General features: G+C 37.9%; 1 protein-coding gene across 3 annotated transcripts in view; it reads left to right on the top strand.

The window, feature by feature from the left end:
* PATJ (PATJ crumbs cell polarity complex component) overlaps positions 1-23,828 on the top strand; it is a 340,997-nt gene that overhangs the window by 89,575 nt on the left and 227,594 nt on the right. For all 3 annotated transcript variants that reach the window (XM_029947821.1, XM_029947819.1, XM_029947822.1), the window contains exons 18-21: positions 2,988-3,107; positions 4,672-5,067; positions 11,085-11,208; positions 16,296-16,470. In XM_029947821.1, the coding sequence (XP_029803681.1) occupies positions 2,988-3,107; positions 4,672-5,067; positions 11,085-11,208; positions 16,296-16,470 (815 nt within the window). The remainder of the gene's footprint in view (positions 1-2,987; positions 3,108-4,671; positions 5,068-11,084; positions 11,209-16,295; positions 16,471-23,828) is intronic.

The raw sequence follows: 23,828 nt of genomic DNA, 5'->3' as shown, positions 1-23,828 counted from the left end.
ATGATTATTTGCCTAATTGTTTGGGCTGCCAGAGGAAATTGCAAACTATTTATGTCCTAGAGGACATGGACAGCGTGACTTTACTTCAGTTTCTGGGAAGTGTCACGTAGTGTAAAGAAGAGAGCTTAGTTACCAGCTGGGTGTGGATTCCTGTGATGTTTCTGACAGCATTGGTGCTGCAGAGACGTCAGGATATCAGAGCCACTTTCTGGGAGGGTTTGGGAATGTAGTCATTGTGAGGTAGACCTTTTCCTAGGCTTCTCCCAGTGAGTAGAAGGCTTCCAGGATACGTGGGAGTGGGATGAAGAGAAAGATCACTTTTAGGGTGGTAAAAAAAGTCTTAGTGGAATGACCATTAATTTCTTCTTTAACATCTGGGCACTTTTAGCAAAATTGTTTGCTCACGAGCTATAAATAGTGATGCATGGATCTTCTCTGAGGTGTGTGTGTGTGTGTGTGTGCGTGTGTGTGTCTCTCTCTCTTGTCAACTTGGTGGCCACTTACCTGACCATGTAATGTTTACTGAGATTTCATTCAGTCCTCTGCAAAAGTGGGGTAGAGAGGGTGAAGAAGGTGGCCCAAAGTCAGCTTGGGGCAGAAAGGCTATAAATAATATAAAAATTAAGAGAACATGACTTTTTTAAAATTAAGTCATATATTATATAGATATACACTATGCCAATATATTTATATATTTTTATGTTAACCCCGAGTGGGGCTTATCTTCTCTTTTCATTTTTTAATGTTTGTTTATTTTTGAGAGAGAGAGAGAGACAGAGAGCAAGCAGGAGAGAGGCAGAGGGAGAGGGAGGCACAGAATCTGAAGCAGGCTCCAATCTCTGAGCTGTTGGCACAGAGCCCGATATGGGGCTCGAGTTCACAAGCTGTGAGATCATGACCTGAACTGAAGTTAGACACTTAACTGACTGAGCCACCCAGGTGCCTCCTGATACATTTCTTAATATTAAGGTCCTTATTTAGTAAAGTGATGTTTTTAAATTTAAGAAATACTTTTTTATTCCCCTGCAAACATAGTGTGTCTATTTAGTCAGATCTTCTTTTATAGTTTTCTCCTTAAATGTACTGTGCAGTGTTTTTTAAATTTAATTCTGAGATGGTTTACTGGGGTTTCTCCCCCTTTGTGAATGATGTCTTGTTTTCTATTACATTTTTATTAAATTAGCTAATGCTGAAGTGGTGGTAATGATACTGACTTGATCATTTGATCTTTTGTCTGACAACCTTGTGAAACTCATTTGTGCTCTGTTGAATTTTCTCTGTAAAAAAAATTATTATTTTGGGGGCACCTGGGTGGCCTAGTTGGTTGAGCATCCTACTTTGGCTCAGGTCATGATCTCACTGTTTGTGAGTTTAAGCCCCACATCGGGCTCACTGCTGTCAGCACAGAGCCCACGTCCCTGTCCCCCTCTCTCTGCCCCTCCTCCACTCAGGTCTCACTCTCAAAAATAAACATTCAACTTTCTTTTTCTCATGGTAAGTGTTACTCTTAATCCCCTTCACCTATCCACCGCCCCTTCCACTTCCGGAATGTTTCTTGGTTTGTCTTTTTTTCCCTTTGCTCGTTTGTTTTGTTTCTTAAATTCCATCTCACTCATACAAGTGATATCATATGGTGTCTTTGTCCAACTGACTCATTTTGCCTAGCATTATACTCTCTAGCTCTGTCCATGTTGTTGCAAATGGCAGGATTTCATTCTTTTTTATTGGCTGAGTAATATTCCGTTGTCCATATACACCACATCTTCTTTATCTGTTCATCTGTTGATGGATACTTGGGCTGCTTCCATAATTTGGCTATTGTAAATAATGCTGCAGTAAACCTAAGAGTGCATATATCTTTCCAAATTAGTGTTTTCATATTCTTTGAGTAAATACCAAGTAGTAGAATTACTAGATCATATGATATTTCTCTTCTTAACTTTTTGAGGAACCTGCATACTATTTTCCACAGTGGCTGCACCAGGATGCATTCCCACCAACAGTGCAAAGGGTTCCTTTTTATCCACACCCTTGCCTACTCGTTGTTCCTTGTATTTTTGATTGTAGCCATTCTGACAGGTATGAGGTGATGTCTCTTTGTAGTTTTGATTTACATATCTCTGATGATGCGTGATGTTGAGCATCATTTTATGTGTCCATTGGCCATCTGGAAGTCATCTTCGTAGAAATATCTGTTCGTGTCTTCTGCCCATGTTTTAATTGAATTATTTTGATTTTGGGGTGTTGAGCTGTATCAATTCTTTATAAACTTTGGATACTAACCCTCTATCAGATATGTCATTTATAGATGTCTTTTCCCATTCTGTAGGTGGCTTTCAGTTTTGTTGATTGTTTCTTATGCTGTGTAGAAACTTTATTTTGATGTAGTCTCAATGGCTTATTTTTTGCTTATGTTTCCCTTGCCTCAGGAGACCTATCTAGAAAAATATTGCTATGACTGATGTCACAGGCAAAGAAATTACTGCCTGTACTCTCTTCAAAGATTTTAATGATTTCAGGTCTCACATTTAGGACTTAAACCATTTTGCATTTATTTTTGTGTGTAATGAAAGAAAGTGGTCCAGTTTCATTCTTTTGCATGTAGTTTAAGGAATACTTAAAAGGGAAAAAAAAGTTCAAGAAGCTTTCACCTGAATATGGCTTTCTGTTTAATTATTAAAGTGAAATTTGTTCTAATGAAACAATTTGCGTAAAGTTTATTGTGTCCTTGCATTTAAAAATAAGTCTTGTGGACGTAATATGTAGCCTAATGACTATAGTTAACAATACCATATTGTATATTTGAACGTTGCAGATATAACTAAACTTATTATGATAATCACTTTGCAATATATACATATATCAAATTATTAATACAGTGTTCAATGTTATATGTCAGTTATTTGTCAATAAAAATAGCTTCACAGTTGACAAAAACATTTCTTCAATTGTGCTAAAAAAAATAAAAATATTGCTTCTATTTTCAGGAAGATGATAAAGAGGGAGAAAGTCATTATATTTCACATTCAAACAGAAATGAAGACAAGACTGAACTTGCAGAAACGATTCATGATATAAATTCATCTTTAATACTTGAAGCACCTCAGGTATTTAGTAAACTGACTTCCTGTTTGAACGGTTTTCCGTGAACTGACAGTGCTACAGAAAAGAAGACAAAGGCTTGTTCTCACACTCTAGGCTAAAGAGATTCAAATTCTAAAAAATCCTCTTCTCTTTTTAATTTTTTAAAAAGGAAATGGTCTCCTTCTTGTATGACATTGGCTTCATAAATGACAGAGGCCAGATAGAAGTAATTTTCAAAGCACAAACATATTTTATATCCCTAATATACTCTTAAATTTTTAAAGGTACAACATAGGTTTGAAAATTGACATGCATTTAAAATGCTGTAGAAAACAGTTCTACCAAAGCACTTCTTACTCAATACTTTCTAAAGAAAAGTTATTTAATCAAAACTGTCTTTATGCTTTAATTTTAGGTAGTATATTTTGAAGCCTTTCCTTTATTAGTCTTCAAATGAATTGCACTTATTTTGCTCTTTGCAGGTGGAGGATGGTGTATGGTTTTGCTTTACTTGATAGCAACCATCTGGTGGTATTTTTTGCATAAGTTATTGTCAGTGCCTCAAGCTGATGTTTATTTCTATACTGTACATTGTGGGTATTCTTAGTGTCAACATACCTTGTTAAAATTTTATAAGCATATGACCTCTTTAAATATACCCTGTAAGCACACCTTTAAAAAAATTAACTACGTTGCTGTATTTGATACACTGTAATAATTTAAAGGTGGGAAGTAGTAGATTCATTTAATGGATTTACATTTGGTAATATTTAATGAATAGGCCTCCACATAGGAAATGCCACTGATCTCTCAGGAGGAATTGGGCCTCGCTGTGCTGCACACTCGGAGGACCCTCCATGGTTAGGTTAGAGGCTCAGCAGGTCCGTGCGTTTCCTGGAAACTCAGCAAACCTTCTGCACGCATATGACTATTTAGTTTCAGTTGTATGTACCTGCTCTTCTAATGAGTAAAATAGAAACTAATTAAAAAGCATTCTATATTCATTCCTTTTTGCCATGGAATTTCAGTACAGATGAATAAATTATAAGTCTGTCACAGGGGCATATTATAAAATAGTCATACTCAAAAGAGTTAAGACTTGCTTCCCATATCTCTATAGAGAATGCTTTTTGATAATTTCAGTAGCCATAGTTTATTTGGAATTAGCAAAGCTTGAAAATCCTGACTCTAAAGTTTTTGCTTTCTTAGAGAATAGTATAATGCGTATCTATATTTATGTACTACTTTTCTATGAGATGCAGAGTTGTTCAGTGTAGCAGTTTAATAAAATTCTTATTTCTGATTGAGAATTTTCAGGTGGTTAATGTATAATGAATCTTTTAGAATACTCATTCACCTTGCCAGTGGCAGATTTCTGCCTCTTATTGTTTGTCCCTTTCCTGCTTTGAGGGTTGTGTTGGACTGACCATTTATTTCTCCTCCTCTGTGATGGAGAGCAGTTCAAGTTAACTGTGGCTGGGAATGTGGTCACTGCAGTGCTGTCAGGGGCTAACCTTCCAGTTAATGTGTAGAGTGCTGCTTTAAAGCAGGGAGAGTTCAAATTATTTTCGCAACTTTTATTTACAGGGATTTAGAGACGAACCCTATTATAAAGAGGAACTTGTGGATGAGCCATTCCTAAATTTGGGAAAGGCTTTCCAGTCCCAACAAAAGGAGATAGACAACAGCCAGGAGGCCTGGGAGATGCATGAATTTCTGATGCCTAGATTGCCGGAGATGGAGGAAGAGAGAGAGATGCTTGTGGACGAAGAGTATGAGCTATATCAAGGCCATTTTCAGGCCATGGACTTGTATTCCTCATCGCACCTTCAAGAGGCTGCTCCCATTCCCTCTGTGAAGGAACTTCATTTTGGCACCCAGTGGTTACATGACAGTGAGTCACCTGAGCTTCAGGAAGCAAGATCCAGGATGAGTGTCTATTCCCAGGAAGCACAGCAGTACGGCTATAGCACTGAGAACATGGTAAGGGTTGAGAACAGATCTTCCACACCCCCTCCCCCCTTCTATTCCCCTCCCCCCCGTCCTGTTGCTAAGTCCTGTAAAGTAAAAACAAAAGTAATGGAAAATGTAATTTTTGTAATCAATCGTTTTTCCAAGATGTACCACACTGTGTTCTGCCATAAGTATAAACTCATCTTTTCTGTATTACATAACTTCTAGTGAGAGTCAGTAGGCTGCAGCTGCGTTTTATAGTGGTTTTTTGCCTTGCTTTCTTAGTGATGTATTCCTCCGGATTATCCATTTCAAAGAAGAGTTCTTTGCCCATTTGTGATTTTTTTTATCCCCCCAGAGAAATACAGCTTTGTATTTCTCACATAGTGTATTTGTATTTATCAGGGAAAATCAGAGCAAAATTAAAGATCCATTGTCTATGTCTTGCTTACCCACACTGTTCTCTGTGCTATGTATCATACTAAATAGAAGACACTGAACTCTAAAACATTATCTTCATATTTGTGATATTACCTGTTTTCACCTTGGCTGGGAAGCATTATATTTCAATAGGTTTGCCCTTGCTATTAGATCACCAATAAACTTTGTTTATAAAAGTAGAGTTAACTGGTCACCAGTTGGAATCTTTCAGTAAGGATGTTTTTTAATGTTTTAATTTTGTTTGTTCATGCCATGCCCCAGATTAACTTCCAGACAAATGAAAAGAAACTTATTATATAGGGGTATTTTTTAAAAGGCCACTTAGCAATATGTTTAGGTGTAGTGTACTGTCCCCCTCACAGAGGTCAGCAACTTCCCTGCAGTGCTGTGGGGAGCGTGCATTTCTTTGCTCTCTCACGGGGCCCACAGGACTGGTTTCTTTGCCGTCTACTCCCTCAAACCTACCCTCCTTTCTCCCCTTTTGCAAATGCGATGGATCCTTCTGCTACTCAAGGTGCTATACAAGCTGTATTTGTGGAACCCTAGAGGGTTACCCATGATGAAGGACTCCGGGTAGCCTACCAGAGAGCAGATGGTTTGGGATTATGTGAGTGATGCCTGGATAAGGGAAGAGGTAACAAAGAATCACCTGGTGTGTTGCCATTGACATTGGTGCTTTCTTTCCTTGCTAGTCCCATTCCTATATTGCTGAGTATTTGAACTCAAACAGAATATTCAGTTATGTGGAACAAATTCTGATCATAGTGTTCATACATACTTCATGTGGCTTTATTCTATGAAAGGAAAACTTTCTGTTTACCCAAATATAAGGCAACCTCAAATAGAGGCACATTTTAACATAAATTTTTAGGGTTCTAGATGAAATAGCCAAAGGTGCATTCACAATATTTACTTCATAAATTTAAACATTTCACATTTTAAACACTGTCACGTGTTAAATTTTTTCCTAGTGTTACGTTTAATGACAATTTTATTTGGATTCTTTCAACATATATTGAATGTCCATATTTACATTACCACTTGAGTCACTTTTTGGTTATTTCACACAGCTTTCTGAATATACCATCTTAACTTTCATTTAAGTTGTTTGAGATATAGTAGTTTTTTTTAATGTTTATTTTATTATTTTGAGAGAGGGCATGCAGTCTACGGCCATACCACCCTGAACACACCCGATCTCATCTGATCTCAGAAGCTAAGCAGGGTCGGGCCTGGTTAGTACTTGGATGGGAGAGAGGGCATGCAGGCAGGGGAGGGGCAGAGAGCAAGGGAGAGAGAGAATCCGAAGCAGGCTCCATGCTGCCAGCACGGAGCCTGATGCGGGGCTCCATCTCACTACCTGTCAGATCATGACCTGTGCTGGCTGTAGTCAAGAGGATGTTTAACAGACTGAGCCTCCCAGGCACCCCAAGATACAGTAATTTTTGAATCCATATTATCAGTCAAAATTTTGTCTTGATCTCAAGTGCTCATTTGCAAAGCAATAGGCTTTAAAAGAATTCCATTCGGAAGCACATAGTGATGATCTTCACAATACAACCACTTACTCTGTTGCTTGTTAAATTACTATCTGTTTGAAACGCTGGTTTATAACAACATTTAGTGCTCACAATTTAAAAGACATGCATCCTAATTACTGAATCTCTGTTAAATTTCCTCGCTTTTTAATTTTCCATTTCTGATTCTGTGAGGTGACCTCTGTAAAGTCCCTAGAGTGGCATTGATTAAAATTGTTTCAGACCTAATGTGTGTAGTCTGCACAAAATTTTATTTTCTTTAAATAATTATGTGTTCTTGTTTTAGGCATTAAATCTTTTCCTCCCTTTTTGAACTCCACAGTGAAAACAGTGTAGGGGAGAGAAAATTTTTTTCTCCTCTAACCTCATTGGTTCTGTGGCTGGGCCATGGAAATTAAGCTGATGAAAGATTAACAAAAGAAAAACAATTTATTAACAAGTGTGGCATGTGCACAAGCAGGAGAAACTCCGTGATGAATAGCTCAAAGGAGTGCTTAGAAATCCGCCTTACACAGAACAGTAACATCTTAACAAAGAACAATACGTTCTAGAGAATTAACCAGACAGAGGAAAAGGGGTTTAGGTTTTAGGGTCAGAGCTGTAGGAGGGTAAATATAAGGGGGAAATTGATGGAAGATAAGGGCCATTTTTGTTATGTATGTTTTTCTTGGTGCCATCTTTGAGCTGAGTAAAATCTAGAGTCCTCTCTGGTGATTAAGAATCAGGGGAAGATAGCTCTTCTGTGTCTGCTCTTTCTTGTGTGTCTTCCTCTCAAAATAATCCTTAGGCCAGAGTGCCATGTTTTTGACAGAATGTTACACACTTAAGATCAGGGTGGGCTTGAATCTGTATTTACCCTCCTCTTAGAAATGTACTCCTGTGATGAAAATTTATTACCTAATATTACAATCCCTGGGTAGATTGTTAAAACATTTGAATATTTTATAAATAAGTAATTCTCGATACTCTTTTATTTAGAGAGTGCCCTCCAGAAGGGTAGAGTGACATCATGTCTGTCTTTGTGGTAATATCCATTTGGGGGTAGCTGTATTTGTGGAGTACAAATAGTACCCAGCTACTTAAGTTTACCTTTATCACTCATGTACTCCATTTTAATTGAAGAATAAAACCATCAAGTTGTATAGATCTGGTTTTTTACTTTTAGTTGTAATAAAATATCCATTATAGTAGTCAGTAGTCCCTGGGGTTTCCCTCTCACAGTCCAGTTACCTGGAGGTCTGGAAGCAGATGATCCTCCTTCCAACATATTCTCAAAGGGTCACTAGTAGCCTAACATGTGCCTGCATCATTCACTTCACTGTTATCACTTAGGCATTTTATCATCTCACATCATCATCGTAAAAGAAGGGTGACTACAATACAGTAAGATATTTTGAGAGAGAAAGGGACCACATTTACATAACTCTTCTTGGAATATATTCTATTTCTTCATTAGTTATTGTTAATTTCTTACTGTGCTTAATTTACAATTAAGTTTTTATAATAGGTATGTATGTATAGGAAAAACCAGTATATGCCGGGTATGGTACTGCCCTTGGTTTCAGGCATCCACTGGGTGTCTTGGAATGTATCCACCACAGATAAGGAGAGGATACTGAACATAAAACTTAACATTTAATCATTCTAGGTTTCCAGTTCCAGTAGCATTAAATACACTTGCATTATGGTACAATCATTATCTCCATCCCATCTCCAGAACTTTTTCATTTTCCCAGATTGAAAGTCTATACCCATCAAACAGTTAACTACTCATTCTTCCCTTCTTTCATGACCTGGCAACCAACTATAGTTCTAATTTCTTTGTCTAAGAATTTGACTCCATATCTCATATAAGTGAAATTATACACTATTTGTCCTCTTGTGTGAGGCTTATTTCATTGAGCATAATGCCTTCCAGGTTCATACACATTATGTGTGTTGGAATTTTCTCCCTTTGTAGGGCTGAATAGCATTCCATTGTGTGTATATACCATAGTTTGTTTACCCCTTCATCAACTGATGAACCTCTGGGCTGTTTCTACCTAAGGCTCCTGTAAATAATACTACGGGGAACTCTGGTATACAGTATCTGTTCAAATCCCTGTTTTAAGTTTGTTCCGGTATTTACCCAGACGCAAAATTGCTAGATCATATGGTAATTCTATGTTTAATTTTTTCAGGAACCACCATCTGTTTTCCACAGTACCTGCACCATTTTCCATTCCTACCAGCAATGCACAAATTTAAAAATTTTTCCACATGACTACCAAAACTCATTTTCTGTTTTTGTTTTTTTATATTGGTGCAAAGTAGTATCTTATTGTGGTTTTGATTTGCATTTTTCTAATGATTGAGAAAAGTTGAGCAGCTTTTCATGTGCTCATTGGCCATCTACCTGGGTAGTGCAGTTGGTTCCATGTCTGACTTCAGTTCAGGTCATGATCTTGTGTCTGTGGGTTTGAGCCCTGTGTTGATCTCTGTGCTGACAGCTCAGAGCCTGAAGCTTGCTTCGGATTCTTTTTCTCCCTCTCTCTCTCTGCCCCTCCACTGCTCATACTGTGTCTCTCTTTCTCTCTCTAAAATAAGTAAATAATGGGGCACCTGGGTGGCTCAGTCGGTTGAATGTTCTGACTTTGGCTCAGGTCATGATCTCACAGTTTGTGGGTTCAAGCCCCACATCAGGCTCTGTGCTGACAGCTCAGAGCCTGGAGCCTGCTTCCGATTCTGTGTGTCCCTTTCTCTCTGTCCCTCCCCTGCTCATGATCTGTCTCTCTCTGTCTTTCAAAAATAAATATTAAAAAGGTTATAAAAAATAAGTAAAAAAAAAACTTATAAAAATAAAAGATCTGACTCTTGCCTGGGGATTATTTACCTAAGACTAATTGTATGTTTTTATTTTCTTCTCTATTTAGAAAAACTTTTTTTCCCCAAAGTTTTAACCGTCTTATATTGAAATTCATATGTCGATTCTCTTATTCCTCACATAGCTGCCATACACTTTTTAAAATAAGTCCCAAAATTGCCATAAAATATAAGTACTCAGTACTTGTCACTTCTACCTTATTCCTTTCTCTAAGAAATTCTTATTTTATTCTAGGCAACTAGGTAGTTGTACCTCCTTTCTCACCCCACCCACAACTTCACTTTGAGTTGAATATCTCCATTAGATGTCTGAGACAGTTCTGTACTCAGCTATATTCATAATCTGTGTGGAAAAAGCTAACAGTATTTGGTTCATCAGTTTATTAGGGGTCCTTCTCTTACCATTGAGGTCTGCCCAGTATAACTTAATGAAAAAAAATGGGGACCCTGTAAAAGATATCATTCACCTTTTTGTTTTGAAAAATCTAAATTTCCAACAATAGAGAATGACGTTGGTGTTATCTTAAATGAGTTGAGGTATATCTGTATGGTGGGCCTTAATGTTGTCATTTAATTGTATGCTTGTAAAAGTTTTTATAAGCTCATAATAAAATATTTCAGTGAAGATTATATGTCTAGAAGACATGTATCAAAGGAAGACAAGTGGAAAATGCAAAAATGACCGTGCCTCTCTGCAGGTTTTAGGTTTGAGTAACTGGTGTTTGCCAGGCAAATAGAAGTGTAATAGGGAGGGTAAAATGAGCTCAGAGCTGTGAAAACCCACCAGCTGGCTTGCGGTCATCAGTGTTGCTATTGAGGTTGTGCTCCAACATGTGCTATGAGTGCGTGTATATCAGCCATTGACCTTGCTTGACTGGAAAGATCTTTATTCTTATACCTTTGTGATTTTTTACTTAATTCCACTCATTAATGTTTATAATGCAATTTTTTTTGGTTAAATTCAGTGTTTATTTAAAAAAAAAAAAAAAAAAAGAAAGGAAAAGGAAAAACCATTTTGTCAGCCATACTCTTGCAGAGCTTGTTGCCAGCACTCATAACTGCTGACCCCAGGACAAATAGCTACTTGAGAAGGCCTGTTTGCAGGACCAGTTTTCTGCAGTCATTATTATCTGGTTTGAACAGCTTTATAATGTTCCTCATTTTATCACAAAGTCCTAATGCATTTCTGTCTTTCTTCCTCTCAAGGTGAAAGAAAATTTTGGCATTGATTCCCTACCCTCCATGCCCTCATCTGAAGGAAGCAGTCAACAAGGCAGATTTGATGATCTGGAAACTCTTAATTCATTAACAAAAAGCAGCCTGGATTTAGGTTTGTGAGTTTTGTTTCTCATAAACACAAATTACATTATTTTGCAATCTTTCAGCTTTGTTTTTATAGACGATAACTCTTACCGTCCTATTTTCATTCATTATGATGCAAATTTAAATGTTTATTAATCTGCTTCAGAATATCTGGAAGAATAAACGTGACTTGTATTTCAACGTAGAACTTAAGATTCTCTTTTCTGAAAGGGTGTATTTTCAATGCCTGATTTTGCTTTTTATGAGCAGTATGGATTAAAACTAAAACTAATACCTTACGTGCTAAGTTTGAAATAAGTCTCTACTAATATATATTAAAACCTCTGATGCTATTAAGTGATACTGTTAGCTCATTGAATGGGGTTGTTAAATATTAATAGAGAGAGTCATATTTTAAACATTTATGAAACATTTTTATAGCTATATATTATAGTCAATTTTGGTACATTAATAACTTAGTTTCCATTAAAGAATCCTAAAAGTATAATGCCTCTCCCTGCCTACTCCCACTATTGACTCTTACATAATTTTGAAAACTTGACTGTAAAAAATAATTTTTCTTCATCCAACACTGAAATATTGAAGGCTGTTATATTATTGAGATCCCTAGGTGAGACTGTTAAGTTCTTTTCACAGCCCTGGGATTTATAGAGCCATTGTTCAGGATTTATGCTGTCCTTCATGTGTTACGACTCTGCTTATAGGAAAAATCTTTCTCTGGGCTGTTCTCATGTTGTATGGTAATACACTGGCGGCGTTGGAGTGCATTATAGAATGCCATGTAATGGTTTTTATGAATTCAGCATTCCATTGAGTAAAATCCAAAAGATGGAATTATTAATAGTAAAGATTCAAGTCATCTCTGAGATGGTAACAGCTGTCAGTTCCAAGTCAAAACAGATCATGGATAGTTAATTTTGAATACCTAAGATTTGATGAGTTTATCCAGTTTTTCATGACAATTGTGACTAAGATAAAAATGGGACTTTCTCCCCCAAAGTATCCCATTATTCTGTTTTTTAAAAATGTACCACATTTCCATAGTCCTCTAAGTACTTAGAGAAGATTTACTGCACAAATGAATGAATAATTGAATTAATAGGTCATATATGTTTGATTGCTATTGATACTTTATAGCAATGTCATTACTACTTTGGACCAGATAATTCTTTATGGCAGAGAGCTGGCCTGTGCTTGGTAGAATGTTTAGTAGTTTCCCTGCTTTCTAACCCTGATGCCAGTGGGACTCACATTCCCAGGCATGATCAAAATCAGATGTCTGCCGACACTGCCAAATGTCCCCCGGGGTCAGGGTTGACCCTGGTTGAGAATCACTCACTGCTCTACACTGTCAGGATTAGAAGGATAGACTGGCCTTGTGGGGTGGGTGTTTGTGGGGAAGGGTAGCAGAGTTGGGGAGAAGACCCAGAAGGGAGTCCCTCTTGAGCTCTGCTCTGTGTATTCTCTAAGTGACTCCAAAGTTACTTCTGACTTCTGCTGGCTCTAGAAGTTTCCTAGGGCTGCTGTAGCAAATTGTCACAAATTTGGTGGCTTAAAACCACAGATATTAATTCTCTCACTGTTCTCAAAGCCTGAAGTCCTAAATCCAGGTGCCGTGTTCCCTCTGAAGGCCCTAGGGAAGAATGTGTTCTTTGCCTCTTCCAGTTTCTGGTTGCTCCAGCCTTTGGCTTATGGCCGCATCACTGTGACGTGGGCCTCCATATTCACACGGCTCTCTTCTCTTTTACCTGTGTCTTCTCTTCTTTGTCTCTTATAGCGACATCTGTCATTGGATTTAGGGCCACTTGGGTAATCCAGGATGGTCTCATCTCATGATACTTAACTGAAATGTGTCTGCAAAGACCTTTCCTCCAAAGAAGGTCACACTGACAGGGTCTGTGGCTTGGATGTATCTTTTAGAGAGGTCTCCGTTATGCCCACTACTCTGCCTGAGTCTAATACTTGACAACGATCTGGGAATTTATTGTTTTTAGTGATTACAGCTTTGGGAATGAAGTTAAACTTGTATATCTTAGATCTGCCCTCCCTAGAAGTGCATTCACAACCACATGCTTTTAGGAAAATTTTTTGAAAGCCTCTAGAAAGCTATGTGGCAGGTATGACTATTTGGATTCATGCTAACTGTGGGTAGGCTGAGAAATTATTAATACAGAGTCGATACAAATTTCAGCAGCATACATATTGAATTTTTTCTAGTCAGAGTTTGATTTTGCTCTTGAGATCCTTTGTAGCAAACAGCTGACTCTTTCGGTCCCACGTCCCTCTGTGTGAAGTAGGCACCCTCCTGCGTCACCGTGTCACCCGGCAATCCCGCAGGCTTCTCCAAGCCTCTCAGTTTCCTCAGTTATAAAATGAAAGATGCGGGCTAAGTGTTCTCTAAGCCCTCCTTCAAATATGTAATTCTTTGACCACTTTATTAGTGACAGTTTTAGATTTATCTCTGAACAATTAAATTTCTTTTTCTGAGCAATTAATTTAAAAATTATTCTTGAGAACCTTATGTGTAAAGAGCTATTCTTGACCCTATATGTAATCCAATATTATGTAGCCTTTAATCTGGTGTGAAATTAAATCTATAAATGAGCATAATTAATAAGGTAAAGCATACAAGATAAATTCCAAACCCATAACACATTTAGTATTACAAGGTTTAGTATTCGGAAGGTTTCGGACAGAAGGTGTTCTGTTTCCTAGTCTTGACTGCCCCTCTCTGGATGATTCTCTGTCGTTGCACTCAAGGGTCAGGCACACATAGTCTTTGGCATGCCTAGCTCTTACTATAAATTAAGCTTCTGGAGGGCAAGGCTTGTATCTGATTTTTGTTACCATAGTAGGTGCTCAAGAAATATTTGTTGAATGAGAGCGTGAAATGCTCACGTGTGGTTATTCAACAGCATTGCAACCCCCAGCCCTCCCTCCTCCTGGCAGCGGCCGAGTTATACAATAATCCACCCTCCTCTCTGCTTGGATTCTCATTGCCTTTATTTTGTTGACCATTCTGTTCTTGCTCCCTGCCAAGTATAAACCTTTTGTCAATCTCCCCCATTCCTCTCCTATAAACATTAACCTCCATTTGTCCAGGAAAAAAATTTTTGTAACTTCTTTGTTTTTCTAACCTTTGTGCTCCTATTATGGCCTTACCTAACAACTGCATAGGCCCTCGAGGACTTGATTTGTTTTATGGGCTCTGGGAACTGCAGCGCACTTGGCAAACAGCTCTGTAGAGTCTGAGTGTGTCACGCACTGTGACAGATGAGAAATGTGTGCCTGAGCACCGGCACCAAGGGTCGGCGGAGGAGGAGAGGGGCAAAGGGCACAGGCTGCCGTTCTGTGGAACAGGCAATGAAAAGTTTTAAACAAACTGCAGCAACCTCTGCAAGCCAATGCCATAACTTAACAGGCTGCTTTTACCAGTGCGGGTGGATAGGAAACAGCTCTGTAACTAAAGCCAGTTGCCTCTTCTTACCCCTGGTTTTTGGCCATTCCGGCCAGAATCTAGTCCCACCCCTGGTCCCTTCTCAGTGGGGAAGAGGCAGACATAGGCAGAGCTAGAATTCCTTGGTGACAAGATGGATTCGAGTGCTTTGCAGGAGCGGAGGCCCCAGGGAATAGGCGTGAAGGGTGCATAGGGATGGGGGGGGGGCAGACCATGAGACTTCTAACACAACCGGAGCATCACAGTTGTTTTCCCTCCCTCTTCAGATTCTGTGGGGTTACCGACTGATTAGATTCTGACTCCAAAGTTTCTAGACCAGATACAAAGTGGTAGTAGTGAGTTTACTAGAAAATGTGTTCATTAGGAAAAAATGTAAAGAGTTGAGGTGATGCTTATAGGAAAAATTTTAGGATAATACCTATGTCTTTTAGAAATCATTTCTGATTTTCTGATTAGGCAAAGCGCCAAAAAAATACTATAAATGTGTGGATTTAAGGAAGGCATTTGATCACAGTTCATCATATCTGTAATATGCTCAAGAAGGTTTAGCCAAGAATGGGGTGTATCTGAAGAGTGATTAATGAACCCGTGCCACCAAGGGTTCTCTGAGTCATAGTAGTTCTGCCCAGTTATGCCTTTCTTCAGTAAATGTGGAAATAACGCAGATGGCATGTCAGGTAAACTTGCACATTCCATTTGGCAAAATTCCTTACCTTGAGTTTCTCCATCTATAAAATATAGTTGCTAGTATCTTTTCTCTCTCAGAGTTTGATATGAGAATTAAATAGGTAACAAATATAAAAGGATTCTGAAATTTATAAACAAAGCCCCTTTAAAAATCTGTTTTCTTAACCTGATGAGCACCAGGTGATGTATGGAGTTGTTTAATGTATTGTAAACCTGAACCTAATAACTACACTGGAATTAAAATTAAAACATTTTTAAATGTAAGGTTTTTTATTTGGTTATTTGTTGTTCTGTGTAATTTTTTTTTCTTGTGATAAGGACTTCTAAGATCTATTCTCTTAAGCAACTTTCAAATATGCAATATAATATTTTTTAATGTTTACTTTTGAGAGAGAGAGGAAGAGAGAGAGGGGGAGAGAGAGAGAGAGCAAGGGAGAGCAGGTGAGGGGCAGAGAGAGAAGGAGACACAGAATCCAAAGCAGACTCCAGGTTCTGTGCTGTTCAAGTCCAGCATGGGACTTGAACTCACAAAATGAGAGATTATGACCTGAGCTGAAGTCTGATGCTCAGCTGAGCCTCCCAGGTGCCCCTTATTTTTATTTTTATTAAGTGAAGTGTAGGAGTGCCTGCAGTTGGGACAGCTGAGGCTGATAAGGGAAAATGTGCAGTGAGATTAGAATCCTAGCGTTAAGGGGACTCTTCTGATAAAATATTTATATTGCTAAAATGTCATCTTTTCAGTGAGGCCATGTGTACAATGCAACTCTCTTCCACTGAGGAGTCCCTATCCTCCTTCCTTGCTTCATTTTTTCACCATCTGGCATATTAAATATTTTACTTCTTTCACTTAATATAAATAAGATTTCTACCCAGAAGAGGCCTATTTGTTGAATGAATGAAGGCTAAATGAAAGCATCTTGTATTCACTGTCATCTGGGTTTGTTGTTTAGGCATGATGATTCCAGATGACGCTCAAGGTCCTGGCCTGCTTGTTGAGCTTCCTGCTGTGGCTCAAAGAAGGGAGCAAGAAGATTTGCCTTTATATCAACTCCCCAGGACTCGAGTTGTTTCCAAGACCTCAGCATACACAGGGACACTGTCTTCCAGATATACCACTGATGCATGGTATGATACCATTTATCTTTGTTTTCACATTATAAAGTAGTTTGTTTCTTTTTGTTCGTATAAAAAAATGCACTATGGTGGACACGGGGAGGAAGTGGATTTAAGAGAGAATTTTTTTGGATTTGGTGACTGATAGTATGTGTCAGGATAAGAGGACATAGTTGAGGGTGACTTGTGTCTCTGGACTAGGACGATAAATGGATTGTGGTGCCATTAATTCTTTAACATAAGACTGTAGGAGCAAAGGAAGCAAAATCAGTAACCAATGATAGGTGAATGGATAAAGACAATGTGGTATATATACAATGGAATATTAGTCATAAAAAAGAATGAAGTACTGCCATTCTCAACAATGTGAGTGAACCTAGAGCGTATTATGCTAAACGGGGTATGTCAATCAGTGAAAGAGAAGTACCCAACAATTTCACTTGTATGTGAAATCTTAAAAAAGAAAACAAATGAACAAAAACTGTCTCATAAGCACCAAGAACAAACCGATAGTGCTGGAGCGGAGGTGGATGGGTGAAATAGGTGAAGAGGATTAAGAGTCACAGACTTCCAGTTATAAAATAAATAAATCACAGAGACAAGTATACATAAGGAATATAGTTAATAATATTTTAGTAATTTTTATGATGACAGATGGTAGCTACACTTATGGTGAGCATTTCACTATGTATAGAACCATTGAATCACTGTGTTACACACGTAAAACCAATAGAACATTGTATATTATATTTCAATTAAAAAGAGAAGTTCATAGGAGCATGGTTGGAAGGGAAAACAAATTCAGTGTGGGACAGGATGAGGGTTCCAGTATCCATAGGACAACAAAGTGAAGTGGAATCAATTAGGTGTGTGATTCTGGGGACTCATGTTGGGATCTATACTGGTATGATACCATTTATCTTTGACGTAAGTAATTGGGAGCAAGATCAAGCGCAGGCAAAACTGCTGGATTTGCACAGTCATCCAGGGTAAGCTCAAATACGCAGAAGATCATGGGACCCAAACTGGGGTCTTACAGAGCAGCAACATCACAAGGATGAATAGAGGCAGAAAATCGTGGGGTGAACAAAATGTCGGAGGAAATTAATGAACCTACAGATTGTCATAGGAACCAGGCAAGAGAACATTTTATCGTAGGTTTTCATAGACCTTTATTATAGTCTACAAAGAAGTCAGGGCAGAGAAAATGGAAAAATTGACATGAGGTTTGGCCACACAGATGCACTTGGTAACCATAGAACAATTTAAGTAAAGTAGAAATTAGAGTAGTGGGTTGAGAATTGAATAGGTCTGAAATTGGGCATAGTAAGTCCAGTAAGACCAGTGTTTTCAGAATCCAGGTCATGAAAAGAGACAGGTAGACTGTATGTTATCTATAAAGAGTATATTTTTGGACTGAGGTAAAGAAGAAGGTTCTCAGGAGCTTTTCTGAGTAATGCATAGATTCTTTTGGAAAACAGTCTTTCAGATTAGGGTTTCATGAAGTGCTAATTGATATTTTAGAGTTTCTACTTTACATTAATTTTGGTGTAGAACCCAGCTGAGTTACTTAATGTACAGTACACTTCTGCATCCCACTGACTTCCCTGGGTTTTTTTGTTGTTGTTTGTTTTAATATTAAATTTAAAGAGGGCATGTGGTGCAATGGATAAGGTATCTGACTACAGATTAGAATACTTATTCAATTTATTTAAACTCAAACAAAACAGGGGCACATTGGTGGCTCAGTCAGTTTAAGCGTCCAACTTTGGCTCAGGTCACAGTCTTGTGGTTCATGGGTTGGAGCCCTGGCATTGGTCTCTGTGCTGTACTGACAGCTTAGAGACTGGAGCCTGCTTTGGATTCATTCATTCATTCATTCTCTCTCTCTCTCTCTCTCTCTCTCTCTCTCTCTCCCTCTCTCTCCCTCTCCCTCCCTCCCTCCCTCCCTCCCTCCCTGCCTCCCTGTCTCCCTCCCTCCCTCCCTCCCTCTCTCTCTATGCCCCTCCCCTGCTCACAGTCTGTTACTCTCTCTTTCAAAAATAACATTCAAAAAATAATAAGCTAAAACAAAAACAATTCACCTATTTCTCCTATCTCTCACCCCCTGCCTCTTGCACCTACCAATCTGTTGTTCTCTGTGTCTGTGAGTTTGGGTTTTTTTTTGTTGTTGTTGTTTGTTTTATTTTATTTTTAAAGTGTATTTATTTTGAGAGAAACAGAAAGCATATGTGTGCATGGGGGAGGGGTTGAGAGAGAATCCCAAGCAGGCTCTGTGCTGTCATTGGGGCTTGATCCCATGAACTGTGAGATCATGACCTGAGTTGAAATCAAGAGTTGGAGGCTTAACCGACTGAGTCTCCCAGGCACCCCTGTTGTTTTAGATCCCACATATAAGCGAGATCATATGTTATTTATCTTTGTCTGATTTATTTCACTGGGCATAACACCCTCAAGTTCCATCCATGTTGTCTCAAATGCAAGATTTCATTCCTTTGGTGGCTGTATAATATTCAAAATATTTAAAATATATACCATGGTTTCTTTATTTATATATCAGTTGGCACTTTGGCTGTTTCTGTATCTTGGCTATTATAAATCATCCTACACTGAATGTGGGAATGCATGTATCTTTCCTATCAGTGTGTTCTTTCTTTTCAGCTAAGTACTCAGAAGTTAAATTGATGGATTATATAATAATTGTATTTTAAATTCTTTGAAGATGCCCCATACTTTTTTCATAATGGTTGAATCAATTTACATTTCCAACAACAGTGTACCTGAGTTCCCCTTTCTCCATATCTTTGCCAGTCAACTCTTGTTATTTCTTGCTTTTTTAATAATTTCCATTCTAATGGGTGTGAAGTGATACCTCGTTGTGGTTTTGATTTGCATTTCTCTGCTGATTAATGACGGTAAACATATTTTTAGGTACCTGCTGGTCATCTGTATGTCTTCTTTGGAAGAAGTCTATTCAGATCTTGTGCCCATTTTTTAATTGGATGGTTTGCTTTTTGGTATTGAGTTGAATGAATTTTTTTATATATTTTGGTTTTATCTCCTTATCAGATATATGACTTGCAATTATTTTATCCATTTTGTTCATTGTTTCCTTTACTGGACAGAAGAAGCCTTTTAGTTTCATGTGGTCCCACTTGGTTTTTTTGCTTTTGTACCATTCACTTTTGGTGTCAGATTACAAAAATCACAACCAAGACCTATGTTAAGGAGCTCACCACCTATGTTTTCTTCTGGGAATTTTATGGTTTCAGGTCTTATATTCAAATCTTTATTTTTCAATGTTTGTTTATTTTCGAAAGAGAGAGAGACAAAGTGTGAGCAGGGGAGGGGCAGAGAGAGACGGGACACAGAATCTGAAGCAGGCTTCAGGCTCTGACCTGTCAGCACAGAGCCCAACACAGGGCTTGAACTCATGAATTGCGAGATTATGACCTGAGCTGAAGTCAGATGCTTAACTGGCTGAGCCAACTGGGCGCCCCTATATTCAAGTCTTTAATCCAACTTGTGTTAATTTTTATGTATGTTGTGAGATAGTACTCCAGTTTCATTCTTTTGTAGGTGGCTGTGCAGTTTTCCCAGCACCATTTATTGAAGAGACCATACTTTTCCTACTGTGTGTTCTTGGCTCCTTTGTTGTAAAGTAATTGATGATTTATGTGTAGGTTTATTTCTGGACTCTTTATTCCATTGATATGTGTGTTTCTTTTTATGACAGTACCATACTGTTTTAATTACTATAGCTTTGTAATATAGTTTGAAATCCAGAAGTGTGTTGCCTCCAGCTTTGTTCTTTCTCAAGATTGCTTTGGTTATTCCAGGTCTTTGTGGTTTCATATAAAGTTTAGTATTGTTTATTCTATTTCTGTAAAAAGTACCACTGGGATGTTAGTAGCAGTTGCATTGAATCTATGTATCACTTTGGGAAGTATGGACATTTAAAAAATATTAATTTTGGGGGGCACCTGGGTGGCTCAGTTGGTTGGGCGTCCAACGTAAGCTCAGGTCATGATCGTCAGTTTGAGCTCCACATTTGGCTCTGTGCTGACAATTCAGAGCCTGCCTCAGATTCTGTGACTCCCTCTCTCTTCCCTTTCCCCACTAGTGCTCTGTCTCTTTCTCTCAAAAATAAACATTTAAAAAAATTATTTTAGGGGCACCTGGGTAGCTCAGTCGGTTAAGCCTCTCACTTCGGTTCAGGTCAGATCTCACGTTCGTGGGTTCGAGCCCCGCGTCAGGCTCTGTGCTGACAGCTAGCTCAGAGCCTGGAGCCTGTTTCCAGTTCTGTGTCTCCCTCTCTCTCTGACCCTCCCCTTCTCATGCTCTGTCTCTGTATCAGAAATAAATAAAACATTAAAAAAATTTTTTTAAAGGAGTAAAAAAATTATTTAAAATTAATTTTTCAAATCCATGAGCATGGAATATGTTTTCATTAATTGTGTTGTCTTCAGTTTTTTCATTAGTATCTTGTAGTTTTCAGTATGCAGTTCTTTCATCTTGGTTAATTTTATTTTTAGGTATTTTATTCTTCTTGATTGAATCGTAAATGGGCTTGTTCTCTTAATTTCTCTGTTGGATAATTCGTATTAGTGTAAAAAAACAACTAAATTTTGTATGTTGATTTTGTATACTGTAACTTTACAGAATTCGTTTATTCTAACATCTTTTTGATTGAATCTTTAGGATTTTCTCTATATGATATCATGTCATCTGCAAATAGTGAGTTTTACTTCTTCCTTTCCAATTTGGATGTCTTTGGTTTCTTTTGAGTAAAAGTGGTTAAAGTGGTCATTCTTGTTTTGTTCCTGATCTTAAAGGAAATGCTTTCAGCTTTTCACTCTTGACTGTGATGTTAGCTGTGGGCTTTTCATATATGGCATTTATTATGTTGAGGTGCCTTTCCTCTATACCTGCTTTATTGAGAGTTTTTATGATAAATAGATGTTGACTCTTGTCAAATGTTTTTTCTGCATCTATTGAGATGATCATATGATTTGTAGCCTTCATTTTGTTAATGTAGTGTATCACATTGATTTGTGGTTGGTTGAATCATACCTGCATTCTAGGAATCAATCTTATGGAATTATGGTGTATGATCTTTTTAATGTATGGTTGAATTTGGCTTGCTAATATTTTGTTAAGGATTTTTGCATCTTTGTATCTTTGTCTGGTTTTGGTATCAAGGTAATGCTGGCCATGTAAAATATATTTGGAAGAGTTTACCCCCTTCTATTTTTTGGAAAATTTTGAGAAGGGTTGGTAATAAATTTTCTTTTAATGTTTGGTAGGATTCACTACCAAACTTTGGTTCTGAACTTTGGTTTATTGGGAGGTTTTCCATTACTGATTCAATCTCCTTGTTAGTAATTGGTTTATTCAGATTTTCTATTTCTGCCTTATTCAGTCTTGAAAGATTGTACGTTTCTGGGAATTTATCTTTTCTTCTAGGTTGTCCCATTTGTTGGCACATAATTGTTCATAGTAGTCTCATGATTCTTTATATTTCTGTGGCATCAGTGGCATTTCTGATTTTGAGACCTTTTTTCCCTTGGGTAGTCTAGCTAAAGGTTTGTCAATTCTGTTTATCTTTTCAAAGAACCAGCTTTTAGTTTCATTCATCTTTTCTATTGTCATTTTAGTCTCTATTTCATTTATTTCTGCTCTAATCATTGTTATTTCCTTCCTTCTAAAAACTCTGGGCTTCATTTGTTTTTCTAGTTCCTTCATGGGTAAAGTTAGGTTGCTTGAGACTTTTATAGTTTCTTGAAATAGGCATTAATTGCTATGAGCTTTCCTCTTATAACTCCTTTTTTTGTGGCATCACAAAGTTTGGTATGTTAAATTCCCATTTTTGTTTATCTCAGGATATTTCTTTTCTATTTTTTATTTCTCTTTTATTTCTTTTTGGATTGACCAGTGGGTCAAAGAATGTTGTTTAATTTCCACATATTTATGAATTTTCTCATTTCTAGCTTAATGCCATTCCAGTTGGAATTCATTAAATTTCACTTAATTTCATTCATCATAAAATGATTAAGACTTGTGGGGCACCTGGGTAAATGAGTCAGATGAGTGTCCGACTCAGCTCAGGTCATGATTTCACAGTTGATGGGTTCAGGTCCTCCATCGGGCTCTGTGCTGACAGCTCAGAGCCTGGAGCCTGCTTTAGATTCTGTGTCTCCCTCTGTCTCCCCCTCCTCTGCTTCTTCTCTATCTCTCAAAAATAAATTAAAATGTCAAAAAAATTTAAATGATTAAGACTTGTTTTATGAGGGTGCCTACATGTCTCCGTCAGTTAAGCATCCAACTTTGGCTCAGGTCATGATCTCAAGGTTTGTGAGTTTGAGCCCTGTGTGGGGGTCTCATGTCAGAGTGGAGCCGGCTGTAGATTCTCTGTCCTGCTGCGCCCCTCCCTGCCCGCCCCACCCCAGACTTGTGTTGCATGCTCTCTCTCTCTCTCAAAAATAAACTTGGCCTAGGAAGGAATGGCAGGAAATCTCCAATGTGATGAACAGAAAAAACATGCAGCCAAAAATCCTTTATCCAGCAAGCCTGTCATTCAAAATAGGAGAGATAAAAGTGTTCCCAAATAAACAAAAATTGAGAGAATTCATGACCACCAAACCAGCCCTACAGGAAATCCTAAGAGGGACTCTATAAGGGAAATGTTGCAAAGAATACAAAGTGCCAGAAACACCACTATAAACATGAATCCTAAGGAGAACACAATGACTCTAAACCCATATTTCTCAATAATAACAGTGAATGTAAATGGACTGAATGCTCCAACCAAACTACACAGGGTAGCAGAATGGATAAATAACCAAACCCCATCTATTTGTTGTCTACAAGAGATTCATTTTCGACTGCAAGACACCTTCAGGTTGAAAGTAAAGGGATGGAGAAATATCTATCATGCGGCTGGAAGCCAAAAGAAGTAGCCATACTTATATCAGACAAACTGGACTTTAAAGTAAAGGCAGTAACAAGAGATGAAGAAGGACATTATATAATAATTACAGGATCTCTCCATCAGGAAGAGCAAACAATTATAAATATCTATGCGCCAAATTTGGGAGCACCCAAATACATAAAACAGTTAATCACAGAAAGAAACAATCTTATTGACAAAAATGTGCTAATTGCAGGGGACTTTAATACTCTGCTGGCAGCAATGGATAGATCAACCAGACAGAAAATCACTGTAGAAACAATGGACCTGAACGACACATTGGAACAGATGGAACTGATATATATATGTATATATATACATATATATGTGTATATATATATATATGTATATATATGTATATATATGTATATATATACACACATATACACACACACATATA

This window comes from Suricata suricatta, chromosome 8 (genome assembly GCF_006229205.1).
Source record: "Suricata suricatta isolate VVHF042 chromosome 8, meerkat_22Aug2017_6uvM2_HiC, whole genome shotgun sequence".
Classification (NCBI taxonomy): Eukaryota; Metazoa; Chordata; class Mammalia; order Carnivora; family Herpestidae; genus Suricata; species Suricata suricatta.
This window is presented reverse-complemented; position numbering and strand designations above follow the sequence as displayed.